Source organism: Podarcis filfolensis, assembly GCF_964270895.1.
Source record: "Podarcis filfolensis genome assembly, chromosome: 14".
NCBI classification, from domain to species: domain Eukaryota; kingdom Metazoa; phylum Chordata; class Lepidosauria; order Squamata; family Lacertidae; genus Podarcis; species Podarcis filfolensis.
Window position 1 is genome coordinate 36,552,293 of NC_139616.1, and position 25,512 is coordinate 36,577,804.

Here is a 25,512-nt window from a genome sequence, read left to right on the forward strand (position 1 = left end):
TCTGCTTGTCTGTGGCTCCCCCCTTCCTCCCCGCACACCAGGTGTTGGTAAGAGCAAAGAAAGATCCCCTGATGATAATGTTTATAAATTATATTTGGAACTGCCACCTCCTGCCATCCAACTATTTAATAATCTTATTCAGGACTGGTTTAGACATTACACTTCTAGTGAGTTATTTTTCATTTGTGCTTCTGAGAGCTGACCTACACATTCCTAAAAGAATCACTGGAGTAAGTGGAAGATCTGCATGCCTGAATATTCCCCATTCTCACAGGTAGAAAACTAATACTTCAGGGAAGGGCTGCTCCCCGACATTCTAGCTCTCTGTGTGTAGGGAATTCTAAAAATAGATGCAAGAAAGAATTCAATTATGCTTCTGTCCTTTTCCATGCAAAATTGTATCACCACATATTATCTGTGGTGATACAATGTCACGAGAACAACATTATGTGTGGTGCTGAACATTTTGAATGGGTCTGCCCATTTCTTATCAAGGAGGCTTGTCCTTTTGAAAGACCCTTGAAAGAGCCTAGACCACTCACCATCTGGAATTCTTGGACCTGTAGGTGGTGTTCTACCAGGAAACCGAGAACATCTCCCAGGCGGATGGCACTGTCAATGTCTGGCTCACCCAGGAGGAGCTCACACTGCCTTACTGCCTCCTTGGGATCCTCTGAATAAAGCCTAGGAAGGGGAAACATCAGACACTAAGCGCTATGGGAGAAAAGCTTTTGTTACATCATTTGCCTCTTAGTGGAAAAACTGTTTGATGCCTATCAGGTATAGAAATCTAAATACATGCATGCTCCAAGCAGTAGTATTTCCTTTCTCCTGGAATATTTTAGAAGGGACTAAGGAAGGAGCAGAAAACATAGATTGCAGGCAAGTTGAAGCGCCAAGAAGCACACAAGTTTCCATCCCCACTCACAGACACCAGAGTTTTCATCATACACTGCCAAGACTCTGCCCCCACCCTTCTGTTCTTCACCAGGAATAAGAGCAGAGTTGTGTACAGTTCCGATTGGCTGGCTGCTGTGTCAATCGCAAAGCCAGCCTGAAGCAGACATAGTGGGAGGGGGACCGATCCCAAGAGTCTAGTGAGTGTCCAGCTTATCATTCACAACCTCTTTCCTATTGAGCCCCCTGAACTGCAGAAGTTCAGGATGCTTTTGACAAAGATTGTGCAGCATCCCCAATGCACAGAAGTCTTCGCTGTTTCCTCTCACCTCCGGGCCTGAATGAATCTCTTCACCAGGGCCATCTTGCTGTGGAGGAGTGCAAGTTTGCTCTCCTGCTCAACGGGGCTGCGTGTCTTCGCCTTTGACAAGCATTTGTACGCCTCGGTTAGGGCTCCCAGTGCCTTCTCATAGTTCTGGTACTCATCCACCTCCACCTGCAGAGAAAGTAAATGGGATGAATTTCACTTTCTCTTGCGCAACCCAAGCTCTGTATCTGAGGAACACCTACGCACCTGAGCACAAGCATCGTAGAAACCAGCTAAGAGGTCAAGAGCCCTCCCTTTGGTGTAAAAGCTGATGATGTTCTTCATAATCTCCGGGTCCTTGCGCCAGTCCAGGGACTGGAGATAGTTGGCAGCCATGATGTAAATCTCTCTCTGTCTGGAGACACCAGCAAAGAACACAATCTTCTCTGTGTCTCCCGATTTGAGCAGGGCTCTCATTGCCTGCAAATGAAGAGGCAGAGTTGGTGAGGCTTGCATTTGTCTGTGGCAAACAGCAGCAGCAAGCCAGGCAGAGCTAGGAAAGAAAGACCTGCAGAATTGCATGTTTCAGTCCAAAGTTTAGGACCCCACAAAAAATTCCCATCCCCATACTCTTAGGTTAAAGACAATCAGTACATAGGGTTTTTATCAGTGATAACTAGCACCTTAAATCAAGATAAGCTAACAGTAAGCAAGTGCAGAAGATCAAGGACTGGGAGTAGTATGTTCCTACCACCTCATTCCTAAAGTGACAAACTGCAACATTCTGCATTATACTGTACATTACAAAAAACAAAAAAGCTTGAGCGACGGGGAGGAGAGGTTGTCCAAGCTCCAGGTTCAGAAGTAGTAACATTTGCTGGAGAACAACAGGCCTCTCTTTCCTTCTTGCCCAGTTTGTGGGCTTCCCAAAGGGATCTTCCTAGGTCCTTCTCTGGTAACTTTACCAGACAGAGTTAATAAAAGGTGCCCTTGGCAACCAGTGCTCAGACTTCCAGAAACTTTTTACTAGCATCAGCTCCTGCCAGCAGCCACAGCAGTGCAGCACAACTTGCCTTCAGCTTGTTCCCCGACTGCGTGTACTTCTTGGTGGCCATGTGGTAATTGCCCTGCCGCATGCAGCAATCGGCAATTTGCTCCAGAAGTTCCCGTCGCAAGTCCTCTGGGACCTCTTTGGAGTCCTTTGAAATGGTCATCTTCTCAGCCATCTCCTCGGTGATGGTCAGATTCTGTGTCAGACAAAGCTGGAGAGCATCGTGGTACTGCAGGAGAGAACAAACAGAGTAAGATCTTGCAAGGTGAGGGGAGGTGGAGAGGGAGGGAAGGAGGACAATACAACTTGCCAAGCCCAAGCCCTAGGATGAGAGCATCTTTTGAAGAGCACTTTCTAACTCTGAGGCTGAGCTATTTCTTTTGGAATGTGCAATGCTTCAAAGGTGATTCCGAGCAGCACAATGGAAAATAAGACATCACTGAAAGAGTAACCAAAGCCAAGCCATTACAAGCTTCAGGGTGATAGGGCCAAAAAGAAACATGATAGGAATGCACCATGGCTCAATGCCGGGGGGGGGGGCGGGGAGTGGAGAGAGGGAGGGAGATGGGAGTCAGATAAACTGTTTTAGCCACAAAATGGGCACTGCAGACTATCCTATATCATGACCTCAAAGGTCAAAGGTCATCAACTTTGGGTCCTCTGACATTGGTGGATTCTCCCAGCCAGTCAGGGATGATGGGAGCTGCAGTCCAGCAATATCTGGGGAACCAAAGTTGAATAGCACTGTTCTAGGCAACTTGTAATCTGAAGGGGTGTTCAGAAGTTTACTCAACAATTATGAGTTTTCACCTGGCACTTTTTGGACACCTTTTGGGTCCTCAATCTCTTCCCTAAGAAAATGGAAGACAAATTATTTCCTCTGCCCAGCTACACAAGGCATTCAAAGTGATTCTGTTCTGTGTTATTGTGACAGGATTCAAGGTTTAAAAGGGTAGTTATCATTATATGATCCCAATAAATTTCTAATGTCGTGCCTCCAAAGAGTACAGACCCTCCCCAATCCTATTATACTTGAACCGTTCTGCCTGCCAAACAAAGACCATGCAAAGCTTTAGTCCAGAGGAGATTTTGAGAATGTTTCCTAAAAATGGTGGTTACAGATTGCAAGGTCAAGAACTGAGGGCATAGAGGACAAGGTTGTCATTTGCTGAATGAAATGTCATATACACAGGTTACCTTTTTGGCAGCTAGCAAGAGTTCAACTGCCTTCTCATACTGGGCATGTTCAATGAAGAAGTCAGAGCAACGAGCCAGCAGGGCTGGGTCTGACTTCTCGTCCAAATCGTCAGCAATGAGCTGCAGGGCTCCAAACTGCTCTGTGGCAAAGGCTAGCTCCAGAGCCTTGGATAAGTGTCCTGCCTGTCAAAGGAGACATGAGGTTTTAGCTTCCAGATTTTTGTTATTCTTTATAATCCACTTTTCAGAAAGATTTCTTCACAGCGTGGTAAACACAAATATATGCATACCGAGCATACAACAATATAAAGACAAGGTGCTTGGACTGGTCATGGCTAGGTATGCCTCTATTATTGCCTCCCTGTGAGATGGGGTGGTGCCCGTCTGCTTGAAGGAAGCAGTGGTAAAACCACTCCTCAGGAATCCATCCCTGGATTTGGAAAATCTAAGTAACTACCAGCCAGTTGCTAATCTCCCCTCCTTCAGCAAGGTTCTTGAGTGGATGGTTGCAGACCAGAGCCAGGTGCTCTTGCAGGAAATTGATTGTCTAGATCCATTGCAATCAGGGTTCAGGCCCAGTTTTGACACATAAAACTGCTTTGGTATGATGTCCTCTGTTGGGAGAGGCACAGGGAAAATGTGTCTTTGTTAACTGTCCTCAACCTTTTAAACATGTTTGTGGTAGGGAAATTATTGGTTTGTTTTTGTTTTATTACTTATTTTGTGTTCTCATTTTGTATTTTTATGATGTGAACTGCCTGTGATCTTGAAGTGCAGTACACAAATTTAATGAACAAGAACAACAGAGTTTTAAAACAGCCATCATCACACAGTGCGACTATGAAAACAGCATATAACTGGAATAAAAACAGCACCACAAAGCTACACACACATATATATGAAAACATATGTTTTCAAGGCCCACTTAAAAATGAGCAAGGACAAGTCCACACAGCCACTGCAGTACAGAAGCCTGCCGATCAGCCACCAGGAAAGAATTATGTCTCCCACAGTAGTATTCATTTGATTTGAGAAAGGGACTTCCCGCAGAGACAGAAGGGCTTACCTTGTGATACAGCATCACTGCTCTGTCCATTTGCTCCCCCTTCCCTTCGTAATAGCGGGCTGCTTCTATCATGTCTTCTGGTGAGCTGAGGAGAGCCAGGTTCATCAGCTGGTCATCCAGATTGTTCTCCTACTCCAAAAATATTTACTGTATTAGTTATGGTTGGACCTCCCACGAGGCACACTGAGGCAACCGCCTTAGGCAGCTGATGCTGAGGGATGGCAGCAGCAACAGTGCCTAGCTGTTCCCCCAGAGTTTCCAGCCATTGCCAAATGTTGCCACTTGGCCTCTCCTGGGTCCCTTAATCTGACTTTATAATATCTGGCATGATGAAGGATGCTATCCTATCACCAGTGCTGAAGTAAGATTCAACTGCTAGGCCAGCTGGCTTCTGGCAATGTAACTGTGGGGAGGTGCCCTCTTGCCCTTCACCTCAGGCAGCCGGTTATGACTCTTCTCTAGAACCTCCCTTCTCTGGGTTCCATTGCTAATGTCCACAGATAAAACGGAGAATACAATATAAAACCAGAAACCGAAGCATCTCATAGTTCCCAATGTAATGCAATTCCTTTGAACTGGACAATTAAATTGCTTGTTTACTATCTTAATTTCCACGTATTCGGAGTTCTAAAGAGCCAGGCAGTTAAGAAATTTTAAATAATATTTATTCATTCCATTGCTAGCTTTATTCTGTGAAAGGAACTCACAGAGGTTCCCGGGTGGTCTCCTTTCTAGGCACTGACTTGCCCCAGGACTGTTTAGCTTCAAGCAAGTGCCTTCAGACCAGACCCAGGAAATAATAGCAGCAGCTCTATCAGTTTTAGCTCACGCAGATAGAATTCATTTGTGAGGAGACAAAGCACCCTTGTAACCCTTTTGGTGCAAAGGACACATACATCTTCCTTCCACGTTGTACCTCCACTGCTGGAAAATTGCCTTTGTTCACTACACAAACCTCAAACTTGGAAAAAGGCAATTCTCTGGCCTGCTGGCACTACTGATACTTGAAAAAAGTATGGAAGAATGTTGATGACATCACATTTCCACAACTTCTCTCTAGAATCCTCAGGTTGAATGTGCTGAATAGCATCCACAACACAGGGACAATAACAACTAGCAGGGATTTGTACTTGAGAATCTCTATGCGTTTTTTGGCCCTTGTGGCTGGCTTTTCCCATTATCGCCACAGCTGTGAGTCAAAGGGCTCTCTACGGTTTCATTTGGAAACTGATGTGATGGTGTGTGAATGCTGCATGTACCTTGCACAACCGAATAGCGTTGTTAAACGCTTGTGCTCTGGTGTAGAAGTGCACAGCCTGGCTGATGTCATCATTGCTCTCATAATGACGGGCGACGTGATATGAAGCTGCCCAGTTCCCTGTTGCATTTGCTATTTCCGCTGCCTAAAATGAAAGGAGGGAGAAGAAAAACCATTATACTTACTGCCCAGGTTAAAGCATCAAATGGCTGCCAGTGCTAGAGAACTCACAGAAAGGAAGCTTAATAGTACTGAAAGAATGTATATACAGCCTTTCCTTTCTAGATGGAATAGTGAAGTGGTTCAAGCTTACCTTCTGGGTGTTACCCAGGAAACAGTGAATACGGACCATGGAAAAATAATCCTGAGCCAGTTCGTAGTATTTTAAAGCCGCATCCATGTCTGCCTGACCTTCCAGATACTGGGCCCACCACTTCCACAAGCCTCTAGAAAACGGAGAAAGGATGACTCAATTAATTGATTAAACAGTGTGCCCTACTAGATGCAAAACACAACACAGCTAGAGCACTAGCTTTGCAACAAAACAAGTGCTACGGCTTCTGCACAGAGGGTGCACAATCTAGATGTGAGGGACAAGACGGGGCGGAGATGTCAAAATCTGAAAACGAGCCCCGAGGATGCTTCACCCAAGATATAGCCACTCTAGAACGCCAGTGCAATAAGGCTGACCAAGTACAAGTGACTTATGATCACAGCCTCTGAAACAGAAGCTACTGGCATCTCATGTGGCATGAGAAATCATTGGAGGTTTTTAAGCAGAGGCTGGATGGCCATCTGTCATGGATGCTTTAGCTGAGATTCCTGCATTACATGGGGTTGGACTAAATGACCCCCGAGTTCTCTTCCAACTCTACAATTCTATGATTTATATTCACTTGACAGCAGGCCGGGAAGGAGATGGCAGAACTACCAGAAAATCTTTGTCTGGCCAGCAAATAAGACCAGAATGATCTTGCCCTCTCTACTGCAGTCACAGGGCAACTGGCAGCTGGAGCAGAGTTCAGTCTGGCATGGAGGGATCACACAAACACTCACTTATCTTTCATCTTGTTGACGTAAGACTCCAAGGCCTGTAGATCTTCTGAAAGCATTCGAGGAACCTCAAACTTGTGTGTCTCTGACTTCTCATAGCTGTGCAGGGAAACAGCATGTTTTCATTAGGTTTGCAGGGCCTAGATAGGGGCACAGGACTGGGAAAGTGGCACTGCTATGCACTGTCCTACTTATATCAACATATCAACACTGGGTCGATGGCAAGAATATGAAACAGGTGTATTAACTGAAAAAGTTGGCTGCTAGGTGTTCATATGCCAACAAAACCGTATCACGACTAGGAATAGGATGCTGATGTAGCTCAGACTGCTCTAACACCAATCCTTTGCAGACACCCATAGGACTGGAGGTTGCATCCAACAGAGTCATTTCCCCCTCCATTCCTCTTCCCTGGAGCACCATCGTGCATCCTCAAAATTGTCTTAAGAGGATTTGAGGTATCCTCCAGAGCAGGGGTTTTTTATGGGGGGGGTACAAGGAGAAGAGAAGAATGGGAAGTCCTGTTGTGTGAGCTGAGCCCTCTGTGCACAGAGTTGGATACAACTTTGGGTTGGGACTCAAATTAATACTTACTAGGTCAGTGCAAGATTGCGCTCGGCTATGGCTTCCAGGTGCTTTGCATAACTGTAGTAGGTGGTGCGCAGGTGGACGCGGTCGTGAACCTCGGCTACTTCTATGGCTTTGTCCCACTGATCTGAGGCCTGGTAGAACTTGTTCAAAAGGTCATAGCGCTTGCACTGCTTATACAGTTGCTCAGCATCTTCCTGGAATGGAGATCAGACAGCTAAAGAATGAAGAGTGCTTTGGAAATTATGCAATTTTTATATGCATGCGCATATACTTTGTACAAAAAAGAAAACGGGAATACGAAAGACAAAAATGCAACAATGAGAAATCAATTAAACAAAATCTGGATACGCGAGAGGTGAGTGATTCAGAACAACCAAAGTAAAAAGTGCATTGCACAAACAATATAATAATTATCTGATGAAAAGCAAACTAATGTGGGTGATAAAAAAAAGAAAGCAAGTATTTGGCCAATAAAAATGTAGGCGATAAGGAACAATAAGTCCACTAATCATTATCCAAAGTGTTTAGTATAAAATAATACATTTAGTTATGTCAAGAGTACATGTGTCTTTTTGAATTTCTAAGTTTAAAAATGGGAATGACAATGTTGCAATTCTGAGCATTGTGAACTCCCCTGATATTTAGAAGAATGAAAGGAAGTAAAGTTTCAAATAAATAAATATGATATGGTACCCACACCATAAGTGACGAAAAGTACTCAACTAGCCAAACCGCCCCCCCTCCAAATCTATAATGCAGCTGAACAAGTGAGCTGTCGCTTGTAAATTACTAATAATTTTTATATTGTGTTTCTCATGAACTGCGGGCAGGTTGAGAGAGCAAAAAATACTGATCACATTTTTGCCATTTTCATTTTTCAGTTGGACGGTCCAGGCCCAGGCAGAGGAAAGGAGTTTGTCACGCTTCAAATTGCTCTCTGGTGTACAACAAACGTATTCCTTGTGATTCAGTTGGAGTGTAATGGAAATGACCTATTTTTTCAAACTGTGTTAAAGCTAGAAATGTGAGAAAAATTTTGCAATGCTGCCCTAAGAAGATTGGACTAAATGTATACATAAAAAAAGAGCAATAATGTGCAATTTCAAGACAGGCAACAAGGCGCTTCCAATATTCAGTAGTAGCAAGGGTTAATTAAAAGAGGAATTTGAAGAACTAATTGAGCCCACAAAGCCCAGAATAGAAGCATTATGACTGAGACAGGATGTTTAAATAAAAATAAGGAAAACGTTAAGCAATCCGACCTCTAGGTCACTTGGTGAGGGAGGCGGCCTCCGCATGCTCCAGTCCAACAGGCTGAAAAAGTCTTGGCAATCTCTGGAGCAATTCCCCAGTAGAAATAAATGGAGGCTTGGGAAATGCTGCCACTCTAGAGCAGACCTTGAACTTTTAGCAAAGTGTGAAAATTACGCAGCCTTAGATGTTGGCTCATGAATTTGGGTGGGTGTGGGTGAAGTTATCAGACAAAGACCAAAGCAACATAGACAGGACACAGCAAGTGTGGAGGAAGAGAGTGGGCAGCATTTGCTCTCAGCTGTCAAATAGAGCTTCTCTTCCAATGGCAAGTTTGCAGCGCCTTTAAAGTTTACTTTTGGTATTAAACGAGAGGTGGCTAATGGATTTTAACCTGGAAGGTCACATTTGCTGTTGACCAATTATCCGAGGGCTGCATGCCAGCGGAAGGACTGGGGAAAGCAAAGCGGGTGCAAGAGGTCCCAATCTGCTTTAACTGCGCAGCCTGAGTTTCCCAGAATGACACAGAATCCTGCCCCAAAATAGTGGCAGTCTGGAAGTGCCTTTAGTCATCTTTTCAAAGTGCCTGTTTTTTTCCTGCTCCGACACAATTTGGGAACCGTTCATGCTCTCCAAATGGCTTAATATGAAATGAAAGAGGGTTGCTTTGAAAAAAGGCACCTGACCTACCAGCATACCCAGCTGAATTGCCAACATGGCTACCCTGGCTTCCAGCTCTGGCTCTTGCTCAGCCTCCCGCAGTGCCTTGGCTCCTCTAGCATGGCCCATATTCCCCAGGCAAACTCTGGCAACATCCAGCCTTTGTGTCTTCACACACATGCGGGCCATGTTCTCCCAGACGGATTCACTGCAGGAAACAAGAAGGGGTGAGATGCTGAGAGTTGTATTTTGCAAAGGAGGAACCAATCTTGGGAAGACACCGGGGCAGCTGAACATGCCCTCATACCAGTCCTGAGTGATTTATCAATGTATCGCCCAGGCCTATTGTTGAAGCTGCTCAGTTGAGGCACAGAGAGGTTTCTGGTGACTAAGTAGCTGGCACTGCTACAATATGTGAACCTGAACTTACATGTGCACCACCAGCACGTATGTACATGTATATACACACCGCTGAGAGGTATAGGATCTTTTGTTGGAGTTATGACATGTACAGTGGTACCTCAGGTTACATACGCTTCAGGTTACAGACTTTGCTAACCCAGGAATAGTACCTCAGGTTAAGAACTTTGCTTCAGGATGAGAACAGAAATCATGCTTTGGTGGCGCGGCAGCAGCAGGAGGCCCCATTAGCTAAAGTGGTGCTTCAGGTTAAGAACAGTTTCAGGTTAAGAACAGACCTCTGGAATGAATTAAGTACTTAACCCGAGGTAGCACTGTACTTGTTATAGTTGTGCGTTAACCCTTAATCTTATGCCCACAAGAAACTCTCACACAGAGAAACAAATAAAACTTGGTTTATTATATAAAATAGGAGGGCTAGAATATATAAAACTGCTGTTTGGACAGCAAAGTTACAGTCTAAGCAGGTAGCAAATTACAATACATACACACTTGGATGAAACAGTAGAAGATTCCCGAACTATTGGAAAGGCCTATGGAAGCATGGCATGAGAATCTTGCCTACACTAGAAAGAGGGAGGTGGGGAAAGAAAGTATGTCTGTCCTTAAAGAGTCTTAGGGGAGGGAGCTCTGGGTTAAGTGCTGTCCTGTTGGAAATGTGAGAGCTACCTAACCTTTGAATTTAGGTTTTTAAAATACATTTTTGCCAAGGCATACAAATAAGGGGGGCAGCTGTGAAATGAGTGATTCCTACAATTTCCATACTTATTTCTGGAATTTCCTGCTTAATTCTCACCTTGCCCATCTTAGTGAAAAATGGCTAAAGCTGGCCATCCTGTTTGCTTAACAAGTGGGTGAAAGACTTTGATAGCAAGCAATTATCTGAACCAAGGCACCTCTGCCTTTAAATCACCTTAGCATTGTGTGGATGGATCATTCTGAGGAGCTGAGTATTCTGTACTTAGCAACTAAATTTGCGTGTGTTATATCTTTTAAGTCAGATGTGGGTGAACTCAGAATATGCCCAAATGCCTTTCGGCTGGTGGCTGGGATCAGTCTTTTTCCAAAGTCACCGAAGCTAATCATGGAGGGTCTCATGTTATATGAAAGTTATGTCAATCCTATGCAGTGATTTACAGAGATAAACCATATCATAAATTCAGATTAACACACACCTCCTTACAGCATCCCCTCCCCAGGCTTGTGCTCCGAGCAGTGGCAACGGAGGGGGCTTCAGCTCCCCCCAATATTTTTGTGCAGGGTGCAGGGCCACCGCCGGCTGCCGGCAGGCGCCCTCCACATGTCCCAGCCCCAGCCTCTGCCCGGCAGCCCAGAAGCCAGGAGGCGGCTTGCACAAGCGTGGAGGGCGATCTCCACGCTTGCTCATACCAGCCACAGCTCGGCATCCTGGCTCTGGCTGTGGCTGGGCCATGCAAGCACAGAGCCCTCCGTGCATGCCAGGGTGCATCACATGACAGCGCCCCCTCAATGTGGGGGGCAAGTTGGTGCCCCTGGCTTCAAGCTGGACTGTTGCAGCAACAGTGTGACCATGCCTCCACCTAAAGTTAAGTACCCTTGCCTGATGGAGTGCATGCAAGTAACCTGCAACTTCTCCTACACAGAAGTTGTTGCTGTGTCTGCCTCTTCAAGCCCCTCCTGGTCCTTGGAGACAGTGGCAGAGAGGATGGAGGGGATTCTACTGGCCCAGTCCTCTCAGGAACAGTCTGCTCCTGGCATGTCCTGCACCTCCTTCCCTGTCTCCAACTGCTTGGCCTCTTCCCCTCCTTCAGCCATGACTCCTGCCTCATGGGAGGCACAAAACCCCATAAATTGCTGACCCCTTCTCCTGGATCAGTCTCAGAGCCCCCTGCCTCTGCCACACACACCTCGGAGCCCTGCCATCCCTGACACCAGATGGCATTTTGATTGAATCAAGTTGGAACCGAAACATCACTTTGGCATGATTCTGCCTGTTTTTTGACACTGCTTTGACAGCCACTTGAGATATCATTGCCAAACTAGGCATGAGGGTTCCCAAAGTTGGGGCGAGGGTCATATTTGATGTTTGGATGCCAGAAACCATTCTGAATCAAAACATGTATTGCAAAATTCAAAGAATAATTGTATTGCAGTCTCTGCATTCATCCAGGGAAGTGTAAATCAAGTTGGTTCACTAAAAATGCAGACTGATCCTTAAGCATCTCTGCTCTTCAGAAAATGCAATTAAGATGGCAACCTAAAGGAATTAGAAGGAATGTTAATGGACAGTAGGCACAGACCTATTTTCTTTAAAGATGTCTCATGGAATCTCCCTCTTGAAGGCTGCTGTTTTTGTCAGTGCAATCTATCAAAGGCCGCTTCTTTTCCTGCTGAATATTAAGCTCAGCACCCCAAACAAAACAGAGCAAAAGTCAAATAACAACCAACTCAGCCCCCCACAGCAGACTCTGAGAATTTCCTGAGTTTATCTTTGGAATGCTACCTCACATCTGCACTTCATCAGCTAGAGCAAGAGGTCCTAACAAAGACCAGATGCAGCAAGGGGAGAAGTGATGGATTACAATATTTCTCCCCTCATTTAAAGGGGCACATCCTCAGTTTTCCACCTGTAAAATGGGAACGCAAGCTGCCCGCTTCATAGACTTGTGAGGATGAAAGCAAAACATACATTTTAAAAGTGTTATGAAATTATACGTTTAATTATAACAATTCCAGACTCGGATGTTTTCTTGTCATTTGCTCCCCTCCAACACACGCTTTATTTGTATTTCATTCATTCAAATCAAAAGGTCAGAGCATCAACTAGAAGAAGGGTTGTGGGAGAATTCTGCTGAAAACAGAAACTGGTGTGAAAAATTATGTTTGATTATTTGTCCCATGTCCAGAATGAAAATTAAACCAGCAAACACAGCCAGTATTGCTACGGTTGCTGCTTTTAGCCCACAAATGATACATAATTGATTACGTTTTCCCCTATTTAAACTGTGTTTCCTTTGCATTGAATTGGATGGGGTGGAATAACATAATGGCAACATAAACTATGTCATTAATTAACTAAATTAATTAAGTTTTGCCATAGCAAACAGCATAACAAATAATATGGATTTTGGAGGAAAATGAACTGCAGTGGAAAGGAAACAGTTCTGCATGTAAAAAACAAAGGGTGGAATGGAAAATGATGCCTTCTTACATTCCTACCTAGAAGTATAGGATATATTGCACCTTGTTCACAAAATTTCTCACTGATGTGATTGAGATGCTTTTCAGAATGGCAAGTGGACTAAAGACTGAAAAAAGGGGCATCCTGAATTACCTTGTGGAACAGCAACTCTCATCAGGCTTAAAAGTTATCTAAAACTGAGAACATTGCAGTACCTTAGTGACATATACAAGTGACAAAAACAAAGTATGTAAAAATGGACAATCAACTTCACATCTCTAGTGAGATGTGGGAACTAAAGAATATGACCTAATTTTGCAAGGGCTATGATTGAGCATCCTTTCTTCAAATCAATAAATCTTCAACTGTCCAACAGAACATATGCAGTTGTCTTATGCCAAGTCAGGCCATTGGTCCACCCAGATATACCACTGAGCTACAGCCCTTCTTGTTATGGACCTTGCAGGAGAAAGACACCTACTCAAGAGAAGGCAGGAAGGCCATGTTAACACTGCGAAAGTCACTTCCCACTGAATTAAAATAAATGGAGATAGCTTTGCTGCGGGTGGGGAAAGGAAAGAATTTATCTTTTGCAGGACAAATATGCTCCAACAGATTAGTGCACAGCCTCCAATGGCACAGAAGAACGTAATATTAAAGTGTGGGGGGGAGACAACTGGCAACTGGTGGGGGATTAAAAAATGATAGGGGTAAAGGGGTGTGTGTGTGACATGCCTGACAGTGATGTAACTGAGCTAACACTCAGCCACACTAATAGAAGTAGGAAGCCAAGAACTGCCATTTACCAGCAAGCTAGGTTAGTGACTTGAATGGTAATAAAACACTGATTCTCCATGCAATAGAAGCACGTGATGGGCTGGCTTTGTCTGGGTGACAGCTGCAAACAACTCCACAAACCCCAGGAAAACCACAGTATACGTAAATGCCTGATGACTAATTTCAGCTTTCTCATTGGAAAAAAGCAACAACTCAACACTAAATGTGAAGAACCCTAATGTGGAACAGTACAAACAACTTTGTCCCCTCTACCCAGCCCCACCTGCTTCCCTCCCCAGGAGGAGACAGGAACTAGAGAAGGAAAAGTATCATCCTGTCAGGTCCCCATCAGGATGGGAGCCATATTGAAGAACTATATAGCTGAAATGGACCTCAAGATTTCCTGAGTTAAAAAAACACACCGTAGGCCAGGGCCAGGAAGAGGGCAAAGCACTATTCCCAGCTGGCTCATACTTCTCCCTCCCGCTTCCACTTTCAGAAGTAGAAACAGAAGGATGCCCAAGTCCCCAGAAACACCTTCCGCTCTGGGTTCCTCTACGGTTTGCTTCAAGCACACAAATGACAGCTGGAAATTATATGGAGGGGCCACTGTACAGCTTACTTCCATTTCTGGTGCATCTCACCAAGTTCCTGCCATACACAAGCTTCAGTCAACTTAACAGGGTGAAGTTTCTGCACGATACCTATAATAACAGGTAATAATTCTCTTAGGTTGTGCATTTGGAAAAAGCCCAGTCTTATAATGGGTTTATTTGCTGTTCACCCATGTATTTTAGCATTGCAGGAGCAAAAGCAAAGCAGATACCAAGTTATAGTGGTTTTAGCTATCATGACATCCTGCAGAGAATCCTCATAGCTGTAGTTTGGTGCGGGTGCAGATCTCTGTTAGAGATCCCAAACGAGGCAGAATTTGCTGATGAAACAAATGACAGTTAAACCAATTCAGTTCTGTTGCGCAGACATCACCCCTTTCCCAGTCCATTCTACCGTCTACATATGTATGATTATTTTTTATAAAAGAAAAAGATGGATATAAGCATGTGTTGTTTCCCAAAGAAAGCCAAGAACATCTGCAACTCGGGCTTAAAAAGATGTAATCATCACACATGTTTGGATTTAGTGCAGTATATAGCTAACACAAAAATTATGCAAAAAAGGAAGAAAGACACAGAGGGTTGTATCTAATGCAAGCCCTACTATTGAAATTAATGGACATACCAAACTTAGTTTCATTAATTTCAGTAGGCCTACTCTGAGCATAATTGAGATTGCTACAACCTTGAATATTCAAAAACTAAAAAAAGCAAAACTCATACTAATTTCAAGCTACAGTTACCTGCTAGTCTTATAGTTTGGCGGGGGGTGGGGTGGGAGAGGCAGGTCTGTGGCCCTCCAGATATTGCTCCAGATCTCCCATGGATCTCAAACCCTTGGTAAATTAAGAACTTTCCCTGCATGTGAAGACAGGCTCTGGTAAATTGAGCAGACAAGACCAACATTGTGCCCAATGGTAAAGAAGGTGGTTACTGCATGTGCTAGAGAGGGAAGGTTAGGGGCAGATGGGGCTTATCAACTGGGAAGGTAGCCCATCTGGAAGAAACACTTTGATTCTAAACGTCTGCTGCCTTGAGGGATATCTTCAGGAGAAGAGAAGGCTAAGGAGTAAACCCTACACAAATCCAGAGTGGAGTCCCTAAAACAGTTGGATGGCGCCTTGTACACATCCTTCCGTAAACTCCTGCAGCCCAGCTGGTGTCAAATGCATTGCTGTACTTTCCTCTAGACTACATGAGAGATGCCAAGAAATGGGTATTGTTGTCTGGGCAGCCCGGGACCTCCATACACACTGCCTAGGCTTGCACTCCAAGAAGCTCACTTCGGTGCTGCTAAGGCTGCATTTTGATTTCACCCCTGTAAGCGTACTCCATTGTCTCTTGAGACTGATGAATGCCATCATCTCTAAACATTAAGCCATGCTGGCTGGGGACGATGGGAGTTGGAGTCCAGCAGTATCTGGAGGGCAACAGATTGTGCACCACTGATTTAGTGTTACCACTATATTAGGAACTGTGTATAGAGATATGATATGAATGAGGAGCACAAGTTGCACCTTTATTTATTTATTGCTCCAATTGCCAGGTGTTTGTTTTTTACTGAATACTTTTGCCACTGTTTGATATTATTCATATACATTTCTGCTTTTGTTCTTTTTATATCTGCTGTCTGTTTTTACGAGCATTTTACTGCTTTTTACTATAGTTTTATTTTGACTGAATACTTTCAGGTCATTAGCTGTTTTCAATTTTTTATGTGAAAGGCATATTTTAAAGTAAAATTAGCTTTTGCAAATAAAGGCAAGAGCTGTAGTAACACACACACACACACACACACACACACACACACACACGGGGAAAGAGTTGCTTGACTGTCCTTAGCACTCATCAACATGACCAATTTTTGTCCTGCAAATGGAATTACTCTCATAAAGTGCACATCAGCATGATGCGATGCTAAATTTGTCTTTGGAAGACAGATACGGCAAGAGAAACTCCCAAGTGACAATTTCCCCTCACATACTTTTGGTTATTTTTCCTGTCAGTAAGCAATTTTAAAAAAAAAAAAAAATCTCCAAACTTCTTGCTTTCATTGCCAGGATCTGAGAGTTTGATTTTTAATTTTGCTTGGGAAGAGGCCCAGATAACTCTAGTCCCTGAAAAGCCTTGATTTTCCCAGTTGGGTTTCATAATTGGCTCAAGCCCCAACAGCTGAATCTGGCACATAAAAGGACCTGTAAAACTAATCCTACTAACACAATATCACTGAACTGGTTACATTTTTCTGGGAAGCAAAGGAAGAGAGAGGGAGGAGAATACTGGAATGAGGGGGGAGGCTTATGGGGGGAGGGCAGGGGAGAGAGAGAGAGAGAGATTGGAACTTTAGAAGTCTCCCTTAGTCTTTTTCCTTTCAGGAAACACATCCTGTTCACATCTGACTGCTGTGGCAGTGGCTCTGTTTGTTGCAGCCGGCTACGCCCTGAGGCTCACCAAAAACAGCCACAAAAACAACCATTTCCTCTCCATTGAGAGATAGGAGGAAAAAACTTCCTTGCAGCAGAGGTTCTGCTATCCTGCTTCTACCTCACACAGCCCTGACATTCGCAGAAGAACAGGGGCAGCAGAACAGATTTCCTTGGAATACACCAGCTTTCCAGGGCTCCTCGGGGAATAAGTGTTGAATTTTTCCTCAGAATTTCTCTTGGTGTTAAGAATGAATTTCTACTGCGTCTGTGGGATGCTCTGAGTTTGGGGCAGCTGTGAAACGATTTAAGAGCTCTTGCTGCCTAACTCCTATGCAGATCTTAGTCTCCTCTCACAGCTGTGTTCCAGAAGGTTGAGGCACCCGGCACCGTTTGCAGGCATTTTAGCCTCGACTGTCCAAGAACGCAGCACTTCCTACATCAACATTTCGCAAGTTGGTTCCAGAAAGAATGCACCTCATCTTTCAGCTCTTCACCAGCTTGGCTCTGCTCAAAGTGCAGGAAGGTGGATAAGGCACCGCTTGGGAAGACAGAACTCTGGAAGCCTCGCTTCTGCTTGTTATATGGATTGCCCCTCTCTGCCTAGTCGCTCTTTGTGCAATCAGAAACCCCCCAGGAGCTGACTTTGAGAATGAATGGTGATGTTCTCTAGCCATTCATAACTTCATCCTGCGCCTGCCTCCCATCTGCAGCCCCAATTAAATGTACTGCAGCTGATCGGGACTCTTGGATCTTCTACAAAGAGAGGCTGCCAGCGGTTGATGACAGTCAGATATGACTGTCCAGAAGCTGGTAGCCACAGCTGTGTTGGTAGCTCTGGTCTCACTTATTCTCAACAACGCCGCTGCCTTTACCCCCAACTGGGTGTATCAGACCTTGGAGGATGGGCGAAAGCGCAGTGTGGGGCTGTGGAAGATGTGCTGGCTGGCAGAGAAGGGAAGAGGAGGTGCAGGCTCAGGTGCCAGGCATGGGCAAGGGGCAGAGCGTGAATGTGAATCCTTGGGCTGGGGTTCGGAGCCAGCTGGGTTCCAGGAATCTCGTAGCACTGTCAAACGTAAGTCTTGATTTTCGTCATCACTGTCTATCTTGTGTTATGTAGAGAGCACCTCCCGAGTCAGGTGTCGGCACTTGACACATGGGAAGACCTGACTTTGAGGCACTTGCCATCTCACGGCTCAGCCAGAAAAGGGCTGCACACCTCAGAGAGGCTGTGGATTTCCAGCACCTCTTGTGTCTGAGCCCCAGTAAGTAAGAAAGAAACTAGAAGAGAGGGGGAAATAGAAAGCAAGTTTGGGTCATGACAATTGCACTCCTGGTCTCTAGCAGGAGGTACAAACTGGAAGTTTTGAGACACCATAAAAGTCAAACTCAAGTCTGAAACCAGGCCAAAGTGTGCACCTTTGTGGACAGGCACAACTCCAATGGGATGAGAAGCTCTCATTTGTGTCTTTGCTGTTAAATGCTTCATCTAGACCCTGCTGATATACAGTGAAGAAATGTTATAGGTAAAATTATAGCACAGAGGCAAGGAAGAAATGCAGACCTGCGGGCCCCACACTCAACCTTGAGTTAGAAATAAGGCCTCAGCAATGCCCAAAACATGACTGAAGACTTCCTGCCAAAGTGGCATACATTTTCCCCTGTTGAGGAAGCTAAGAGGGATGGGAAAGCAATTTTAGTCAGAAGCCTGATGTAAGGGAAAGGGTTAAGCAGCCCCATCCTGTACCCAGGTCTCATGTTGCAGATTACAGCCTCCCTGGTTGCACCTTCTTTTATTTTATTTTTAAAAAAGTAAAGAGAAAAACTACACATGACTTAGTGTCATGCGTGGTTTTACCCTTTGTTGTGTGATTTCCAGCTCACTAGGTGGCAATACTTTGCTAGGTGTGGAGAGGGACAGTAAGCATTCAGAGATGGTGGCAGGATGATATGACCAATTAAAATGCACCATACGAACTAGATACTGGGGCTGAGCCCCATGCCCCCAAATATTGAGGGGGCTGAAGCCCCCTCTGCTCCATATACTCAGCGCCACTGTGCCATTTGACGCTTTTCACTTGCAATGTCAAGGAAGGCACCTGGGATCTTCTGCATGAAAAGCATGTGTCTACAGCCTCTTTCAAATAGCCTTCTCCAAACTCAGAAGGGGGATTCAGAATGGCTTGAGAAAATGTACTTCTCAGAAGCCGCTCTCTAACTCAGCTTCCTTGAGGTGCATCCAGGCTGTCAGTATTTTGCGCATACCTGGAAATTTAGGTTTGTGCAATTGAAAGCGATTGTAGTGTTCTGTTGCCCTAGCGCAAACTGCCTTTTTGCTGTTCGGAAGATGACTTGAAAATACACTGAAAAGTGCGAGATGAAAGAATGATTAACAGGATGATGTGTAAATGCTTCACAAGCAAATCAGGATGAATGTTTATTTTCATATAACTCCCCGCAAAGAAATCAGAATGAATGTTCAGTGAAGATCAGATATATCCAAACCTCCTTGTAAGCTTAGTACTAGCAAATCAGGATAAACCTGCAATAAACAGTTCATCTGGACACGCCCTTATCTCAGGCAGGAGTGGGGAACTTTTGGTCCTCCAGTTGTTTCTGAACTACAGCTCTCATCCCTGGTCACACTTGCTAGCACTGATGGGAGTTGTAGTTTGGCAACATCTGGAGGACCAAAAGTTCCCCACTCCTGTCTTATCTGACATAACACAATCAATTTGCCCATATTTTGCTCTTGTCAGTTAAGTTCTTATTCAATTGCTGTCACATATTGGTACCCATATGAGTCAGTATTCATCTCAAAATGTAAAATGGGCTTAAAAGTGGGACAAAAACAAGCCAAACACATCCCCTCCCAAATTGAACCAGTTGTACCCACCCAGAAGTGTTATTGAGAAAGTGATGCCACTAGGAATTGCATTCAGTGAATGGAAAGTAAGCAAATCCAGTGAAGCAGGCTATGAGAGAGAAACAAAATTTTGCACACTCTGCATCCCCCCCCCTTTCACAACTCTGCATCCTAAATAACTCAAATTCTGCTACAGGTAAAGCTGAATGATGTGATCAGAATATACAAATCTGCATGCATTTGCTTTTTGTGCACACTGCATTCTCTCCATCTCCCTGAGTATTGGAAATCTGGCCCAGTCCTTCCCACTCCTGGCTTTTGAAATTTGATCAGATGTTTCCCACAAATAAGCCATGAAGACTAGAAACTTAAGTTGGGACAGCAGCATGTGAAGGATGTTTGTCCCACCCTAGCGATGATACTGACAAAAATCCCTCACACACTGCAATTAGTGATAGAAAGAAAGCTCTTGTTCTTAAGATGTTGAGTTCTGTGCCAAAAAAGCAATTGCTGGTGAGATGTGATTGTGGAATTAATTAAATCATGCAGCCCTGCAACTGACTCATGTTCCATTTCTGTTTTGTTCATGTAAATCTTACTGAATGGTTAAGACAAGATGGGGTGGTGGGGAGGGATAAAACATGCTTTGTTTCTAATGCTGACACAGTTTGCAGAAGAAGTGGCAGAGGAAAAATGCAAATGGTATGAGAGTCTACCAGTTCCAGAGCTTCCAGAGACTTGTTCTAGGATATCCTCTTTCCCCTCTTGCCTCCTCTGAAGAGGTGCTACCCCAACATCTCAACCTGCTTGTGACTGAGGAACCCACCCTCAGCAGATTCTCACAACAATTTTGCCTGTAGTCGGCTGCTTATTTATTTTTCCTGGCCCAGATTATATCTTAGTCCAAGATGAAGACATCATATGAGATGCTCACAGAGGGACACTCCCCTTGACACTTCATCAAGAGCCAATCAGTTAAATGCCATCAGTTTAGAAGTCCACAGTGCATGTCAGGAGTGGCTGTTGCTGCTCCTGATCACAGGGTCTTGTTACAATACTGAGAAGTCTGCATTTTACTTTTCTAAGAAAGAAAATTTTCTAGCACTCATGCTGGTACCGACAGATACATTACTGTAACATTTTTTTCAGATGTGGTTTCCAGTGTTGAACAAAGCTGTCCAACCCTGACCCAGGCCTTCCTTCAGAAAGATCTGCCTATTAATTCTGTTCTATCCTGTATCCCCTTTGTTTTTGTTTAAACCAATTCACAAACCAATAACTTACACACTAACCTCCAGTAATGCACCATATGTTGTAGGTATTACTGCAAATTCATTATGGTATTTTTGTGATATACCAATGGCGTGAGAAGACTTGGTCTATTTATTTGTATCATTTAATATTCCTAATAAAGAACCTAACAAAAAGTTATTCCATAGAAGAAAGATCTGCGGTTGTGCTGCTACAAAGATATGCTGTAACTCCTGTGTTAAACTGCTTCTGAAGTATAACGCAGTAATTGACTTGGGAGGCATCTGTGTCTTTGCCATACAACGTATCTGCAAACAGCCATTCAGCCAACTACACTGGTTGGTTTGTGCTCTTCGACTAAATAGGGAACAAAATGATTTTAAGAACATCTGAGGTACCCTGCTAGATCAGACTAAAGGGCTATATCTAGCCCAACATCCTCTTTCTCAAAGTGGCAAACCTGATGCCGCTGGGAAGCCCACAAGAAGGATGTGAGGGTTATAACCCTTTCATGCTGTTGTGTTTCCTGCAACCAGCATTTACTGGCAAGTGGCCTTGGAACGTGGGGCTCCATGCAGTTATCATAGCTAACAATTGTCAATAAATCTCCATGCATTTCACTGATCCCCTGTTATGGCCATCACCAGGTTTGGTGGCAGTGAATTCCATACATCAATGCTGTGCAGATGACCCTTCTTTTTGCATGTTCTGAATCCACAGCCAAGCAATCTCACTAGATAACTACAAGTTCTAGGTATGCATGATTTTCTAAACTTCTATCATAGCCACCCGCTGCACTTTGAGTCAATTTTTTGGAAATTATATAGCCCCAAATGGAAGGAGAAGCTTGGGTCTCCAGAAGACTACAATTCCCATCAGACCCAACAAGACTGGGCAACAGTCGGGGATGACTAGAGGTGCAGTTCAATAGTATATGGATGGCCACAGATTCCCTATTCTTCCTTTCCCCTTTCCTTATTTTAACTGCCTTTTTAATGGGACAGAATTTAATATACTGTGGCGGCTATCAATCTTGAGCAGCTCAACTTAAGCCAACTTAAGATTTAAGCTTGTGCGTCTTAATGCACAAGCATGAAAAGGGAGGACCATAAGGTACAATTTTTGCCTCTGAAAACCAGAGTGGCACAAGAAAATCTGGCAGTGACACCACCCCAGCACTCTCAGAAGCCTTATGTGTCAAAAAGCAGATGCTGCACAAAAAGTCCAGATCAGTCTAAAAGCTTTGGCACACAGCCAATGTTCAATGGATTTACACACTGACACAGAGCAAGTGTTAACTAATACACCATGTTTCATATGATACACAGAAACAGAACAGCTGACTTCTAACCTGATCTATGTCCATTTCGTGCTAGGGCACTGGCAGAGGAAGAGGAGTGGGGGGGGGGAGTGCACCCCTCCTGGCAGCGTGATCCCAGTGGGGTGCCATCGCAGCTGCTAGCCCGCCCACACTGGGTGTCACGCCCCCGCAGGCGGTGTGCCACGCCCCCAGGACACATGCCACGCCCCTGCGGGCAGCACACCACGCCCCCAGGATGCGCACCAGCCCCGCCACTGTGCTAGAGGAGAGGGGGGGGGGAACTATGTGAGAAGGTAGCCAAATTCTGCAAACTCCAAAAAAATGCAACCCAAATTAGTCTAAGGTGTTTGCACCTTTCAGTTCCACTGTGGAAGAGAATGACAAAGAAGTTTCTAATATAGCTGTACTACTGTTAAGAAGCATACAGAGCTCAAATAGAGTACACAAAATTAACCAATTTGCATACAGCTGCTTCTTTCCACTAATTTATTCTGCTTCTGCTTTTCACAGTGGAAGATAAAGAGCTCTTCTTTTAGCTCAGGGCAAGGGAGGAAATATACACCACTGCCTCTGATCACTAGAAGGCCTCCAAAACCTCCTACTTGTCTTGTAAGGTCTCATCAGGCCTAAATGGTTGTTGTTTAATTAATTTAAAAAGTTACATAGGTAACAGCCCTCCTTTAAAAAGAGAGCCGATATAGCATTACTTTTCAGGCACCTAATTCTTACATGTGTAGTGTGATCATATGTAGAATACAGTATACAGTATTCAGTATACAGTATATTTGGCCCTGTGTATAATCTACTTGAAGCAACCGACACAAAACCTGCTTTATACAAGCAGTAAAATGAGGTGCTAATAAGAGGTCTAAAAGACTACAGAGAGTAGGGAGGATCAAAGTGAAGAGGCGGATTTAGGGCAACGTGACCAGTTCTGCTGCACTGGGCACCAAGCCTTAGAGTTGTTGCAGGACGCTGCAACTATAGCATAGTGAATTGAACAGAAGGCGAGGGGTGCACGTCCAAAGTTTTGGCCTTGTACAGGGTGCCACTGAAATTTGAAAAACCAAAGTCCACCCCTAGGATCAGCAGCAAACAGGCCCCATGATCAGCACTGATTACCTCAGGGATAGGTGAATCTGTCAGTTCGGGTTTATCTAGGTTTCTCATTTTTCCCATCTCTACGTTTCCACATCAGATAACAAGGGGGAAAATCCATACAATTCATCAGCATTTTAGTGCAAATTTCTCCTAATCAACATAGCTACCTTGTTGTTGTTGTTTTAAAATGCATATAGTTTTTGCAAAATTTTAGGGAGTATTTAGAAGTGCTATGCCTCATTTTTGTTTGAAGTCCATTCTATCTCCTTGAGCTTGTACTACCTTGCTGATTCTCTGGATTTGAATGTTATCCAAATACCCCAACCCAGTAGAAGGTCCCCTCACACTGAACAAGTCTCCCATTCCTGGTCTGAAGAATTGCCTAAATCTCTTTAGATTTTTCTTTCTTTCTTTTAGAAAGCACTTGGCACTGGAGATGTTGAATGGGATGTGGGCTTCTTTGTCAAACAGCAATCATGGTGGTTATGAATGAGCTGTTGTTGCTGCCCAGAGAGCAGGATGCTTAGACGCTATTATAATGAGTGCTGTACTCAGACAGAGAGATCGTGTCTCTGGCTGTACTTGCAAAGGAATACTGTTTAGGCATTGCAGAGTCTAAAACCAATCATGGAAAGGAAATTAAATGAGGGGGGCAGGAACAGGGGACTTGGACGATTCTCAGGGATGTTGAAGACACAGGAAAGAGGCAAGTGATATGAAGCTTGTTTCTCAAAGACTCACAGAGTAATGAAGCTATTTCCTTATTATAGCTCTTAGGGTCAAGCATGTCTAGAGGTGGGGAGTGGCCCAATATTGTGTCTACGTGACTCCCATGTTCGCTAGATATAAACATCTGTCTATCCACAGGGTATGATTTATATAAAATACATTTTCACTATGAAATACCGGGGGGGGGGGGGAGTGGCAGCGAGGCCAGAGGCACGGCTCTGTGTGGGAAAAAGAAACTGGAAAATGTTTATAGAGGCATCAAACCAGACAATCCCAGGGATCATTAGCCACGTCTCAGATATTTCTTCTTGGAAAACAGCCAGGCAGAAACCAGAAGATACCAAAAATAGAGTTTAGCTATGATAGGCTATATTACTGAGGCCTCTGTGGTATTTGAGTGCAAACCAAAAGGATGATACAGGCAGGGTCCCAATTATGTAAACCCACATTCTTTGAACAAATCCTATGTATTTTGCCACACGATTGTGTCCTAAGACAATCTGAGGCACTTTAAAACGCATCTAGCTGGTATCATCTTCACTGAAAAAGAATGGGATGCTGGTCTGTTCAAAAGAAGGGTGATGAGGGAGGATTTTTCAACCAGTTCCTTGCTATTCTTTCCAATATTAGAAAATACAAGTTGGGCAACATTTGCACAGCCCTGTGGTGGGTTTTTTTGTGTGAAGGGTTATGTTCTGATTCAGGATCTACATCTCAGCATCCGTGGCAAGTGGAGGTTGCAGTATGTGTACAGTGCAGCTTTGTTCTTCCCCATGGAGCAAACTTGAGCAGGCAAACTAGATCAGGGAAATAATCATGCATTGAAGAAAGGCTTACACCCCCCTCCCATAATGCTGCTTCTCCTATCTAATTTGGGAGCCCCTATAGCTGCTCTGAACTACAAAAACACATCCAGTGTCGCTTCAAGTTTAGCATATGCGCACATGTGCACAAGATGGAAAGATGAAGTCATCATACTCTCTCAGTCACCTATGTAATCCCCCCCCAACCTCTGCTCTTTCTTTCTGCCAATAATGGCAAAAAGAAACATTCTTAAACATAACAATATGCAAGAAATTCACACATTGCACACACACACACACATTTTTTCATCTAAGAACACATTGCTTGTCCTGCATGGAAAAGGTTTTTAACCTTCTCTGTGAAAAGAGATAAGAAATATCATCTCCCTTTGAAAACGCAAAGCTCCTTGCTTGGTGCAGCTTTAGCCAAGCATTTAAAGGCAACCGAAATACTATTTTCCAAACAAACTCTTCTGACCTGAAACTCAGCAAATCTCTTAATCTATTCCTGTAAAAAAACTGGATACATGTTTGATTGCCAGGGCAGCCTCTCACTGGTACAGAAAGCCATAAAAATCTAGCCTTCTCCAATTCATATCACAGAGGCTCAACTTCAGGGGGAGGGGAACCAAGAGAGAGACATGCTGCAATCAGTCAGGACTGTTGACAATCATGCTACATTTATGTCTGAAACAAATTTTGCTCAACAAATTTTA

At 44.2% G+C, this 25,512-nt stretch overlaps 2 protein-coding genes across 2 annotated transcripts in view; one reads left to right on the plus strand and one right to left on the minus strand.

Annotated features, from left to right (window-relative positions):
* Nucleotides 1–25,512, minus strand: part of IFT140 (intraflagellar transport 140) — an 81,194-nt gene that overhangs the window by 1,196 nt on the left and 54,486 nt on the right. Inside the window, exons 19-29 of the mRNA XM_083584862.1 lie at nt 9,362–9,539; nt 7,424–7,614; nt 6,833–6,928; nt 6,090–6,222; nt 5,778–5,921; nt 4,519–4,647; nt 3,453–3,635; nt 2,278–2,484; nt 1,472–1,684; nt 1,227–1,393; nt 543–684 (exon numbers count right to left, since the gene is read on the minus strand). Coding sequence (XP_083440988.1) covers nt 543–684; nt 1,227–1,393; nt 1,472–1,684; nt 2,278–2,484; nt 3,453–3,635; nt 4,519–4,647; nt 5,778–5,921; nt 6,090–6,222; nt 6,833–6,928; nt 7,424–7,614; nt 9,362–9,539 — 1,783 coding nt within the window. The remainder of the gene's footprint in view (nt 1–542; nt 685–1,226; nt 1,394–1,471; nt 1,685–2,277; nt 2,485–3,452; nt 3,636–4,518; nt 4,648–5,777; nt 5,922–6,089; nt 6,223–6,832; nt 6,929–7,423; nt 7,615–9,361; nt 9,540–25,512) is intronic.
* Nucleotides 16,607–25,512, plus strand: part of TMEM204 (transmembrane protein 204) — a 35,360-nt gene continuing 26,454 nt past the window's right edge. Inside the window, exon 1 of the mRNA XM_083585417.1 lies at nt 16,607–17,800. Within this exon, the coding sequence (XP_083441543.1) occupies nt 17,521–17,800 (280 nt within the window). The 5' untranslated portion in view covers nt 16,607–17,520. The remainder of the gene's footprint in view (nt 17,801–25,512) is intronic.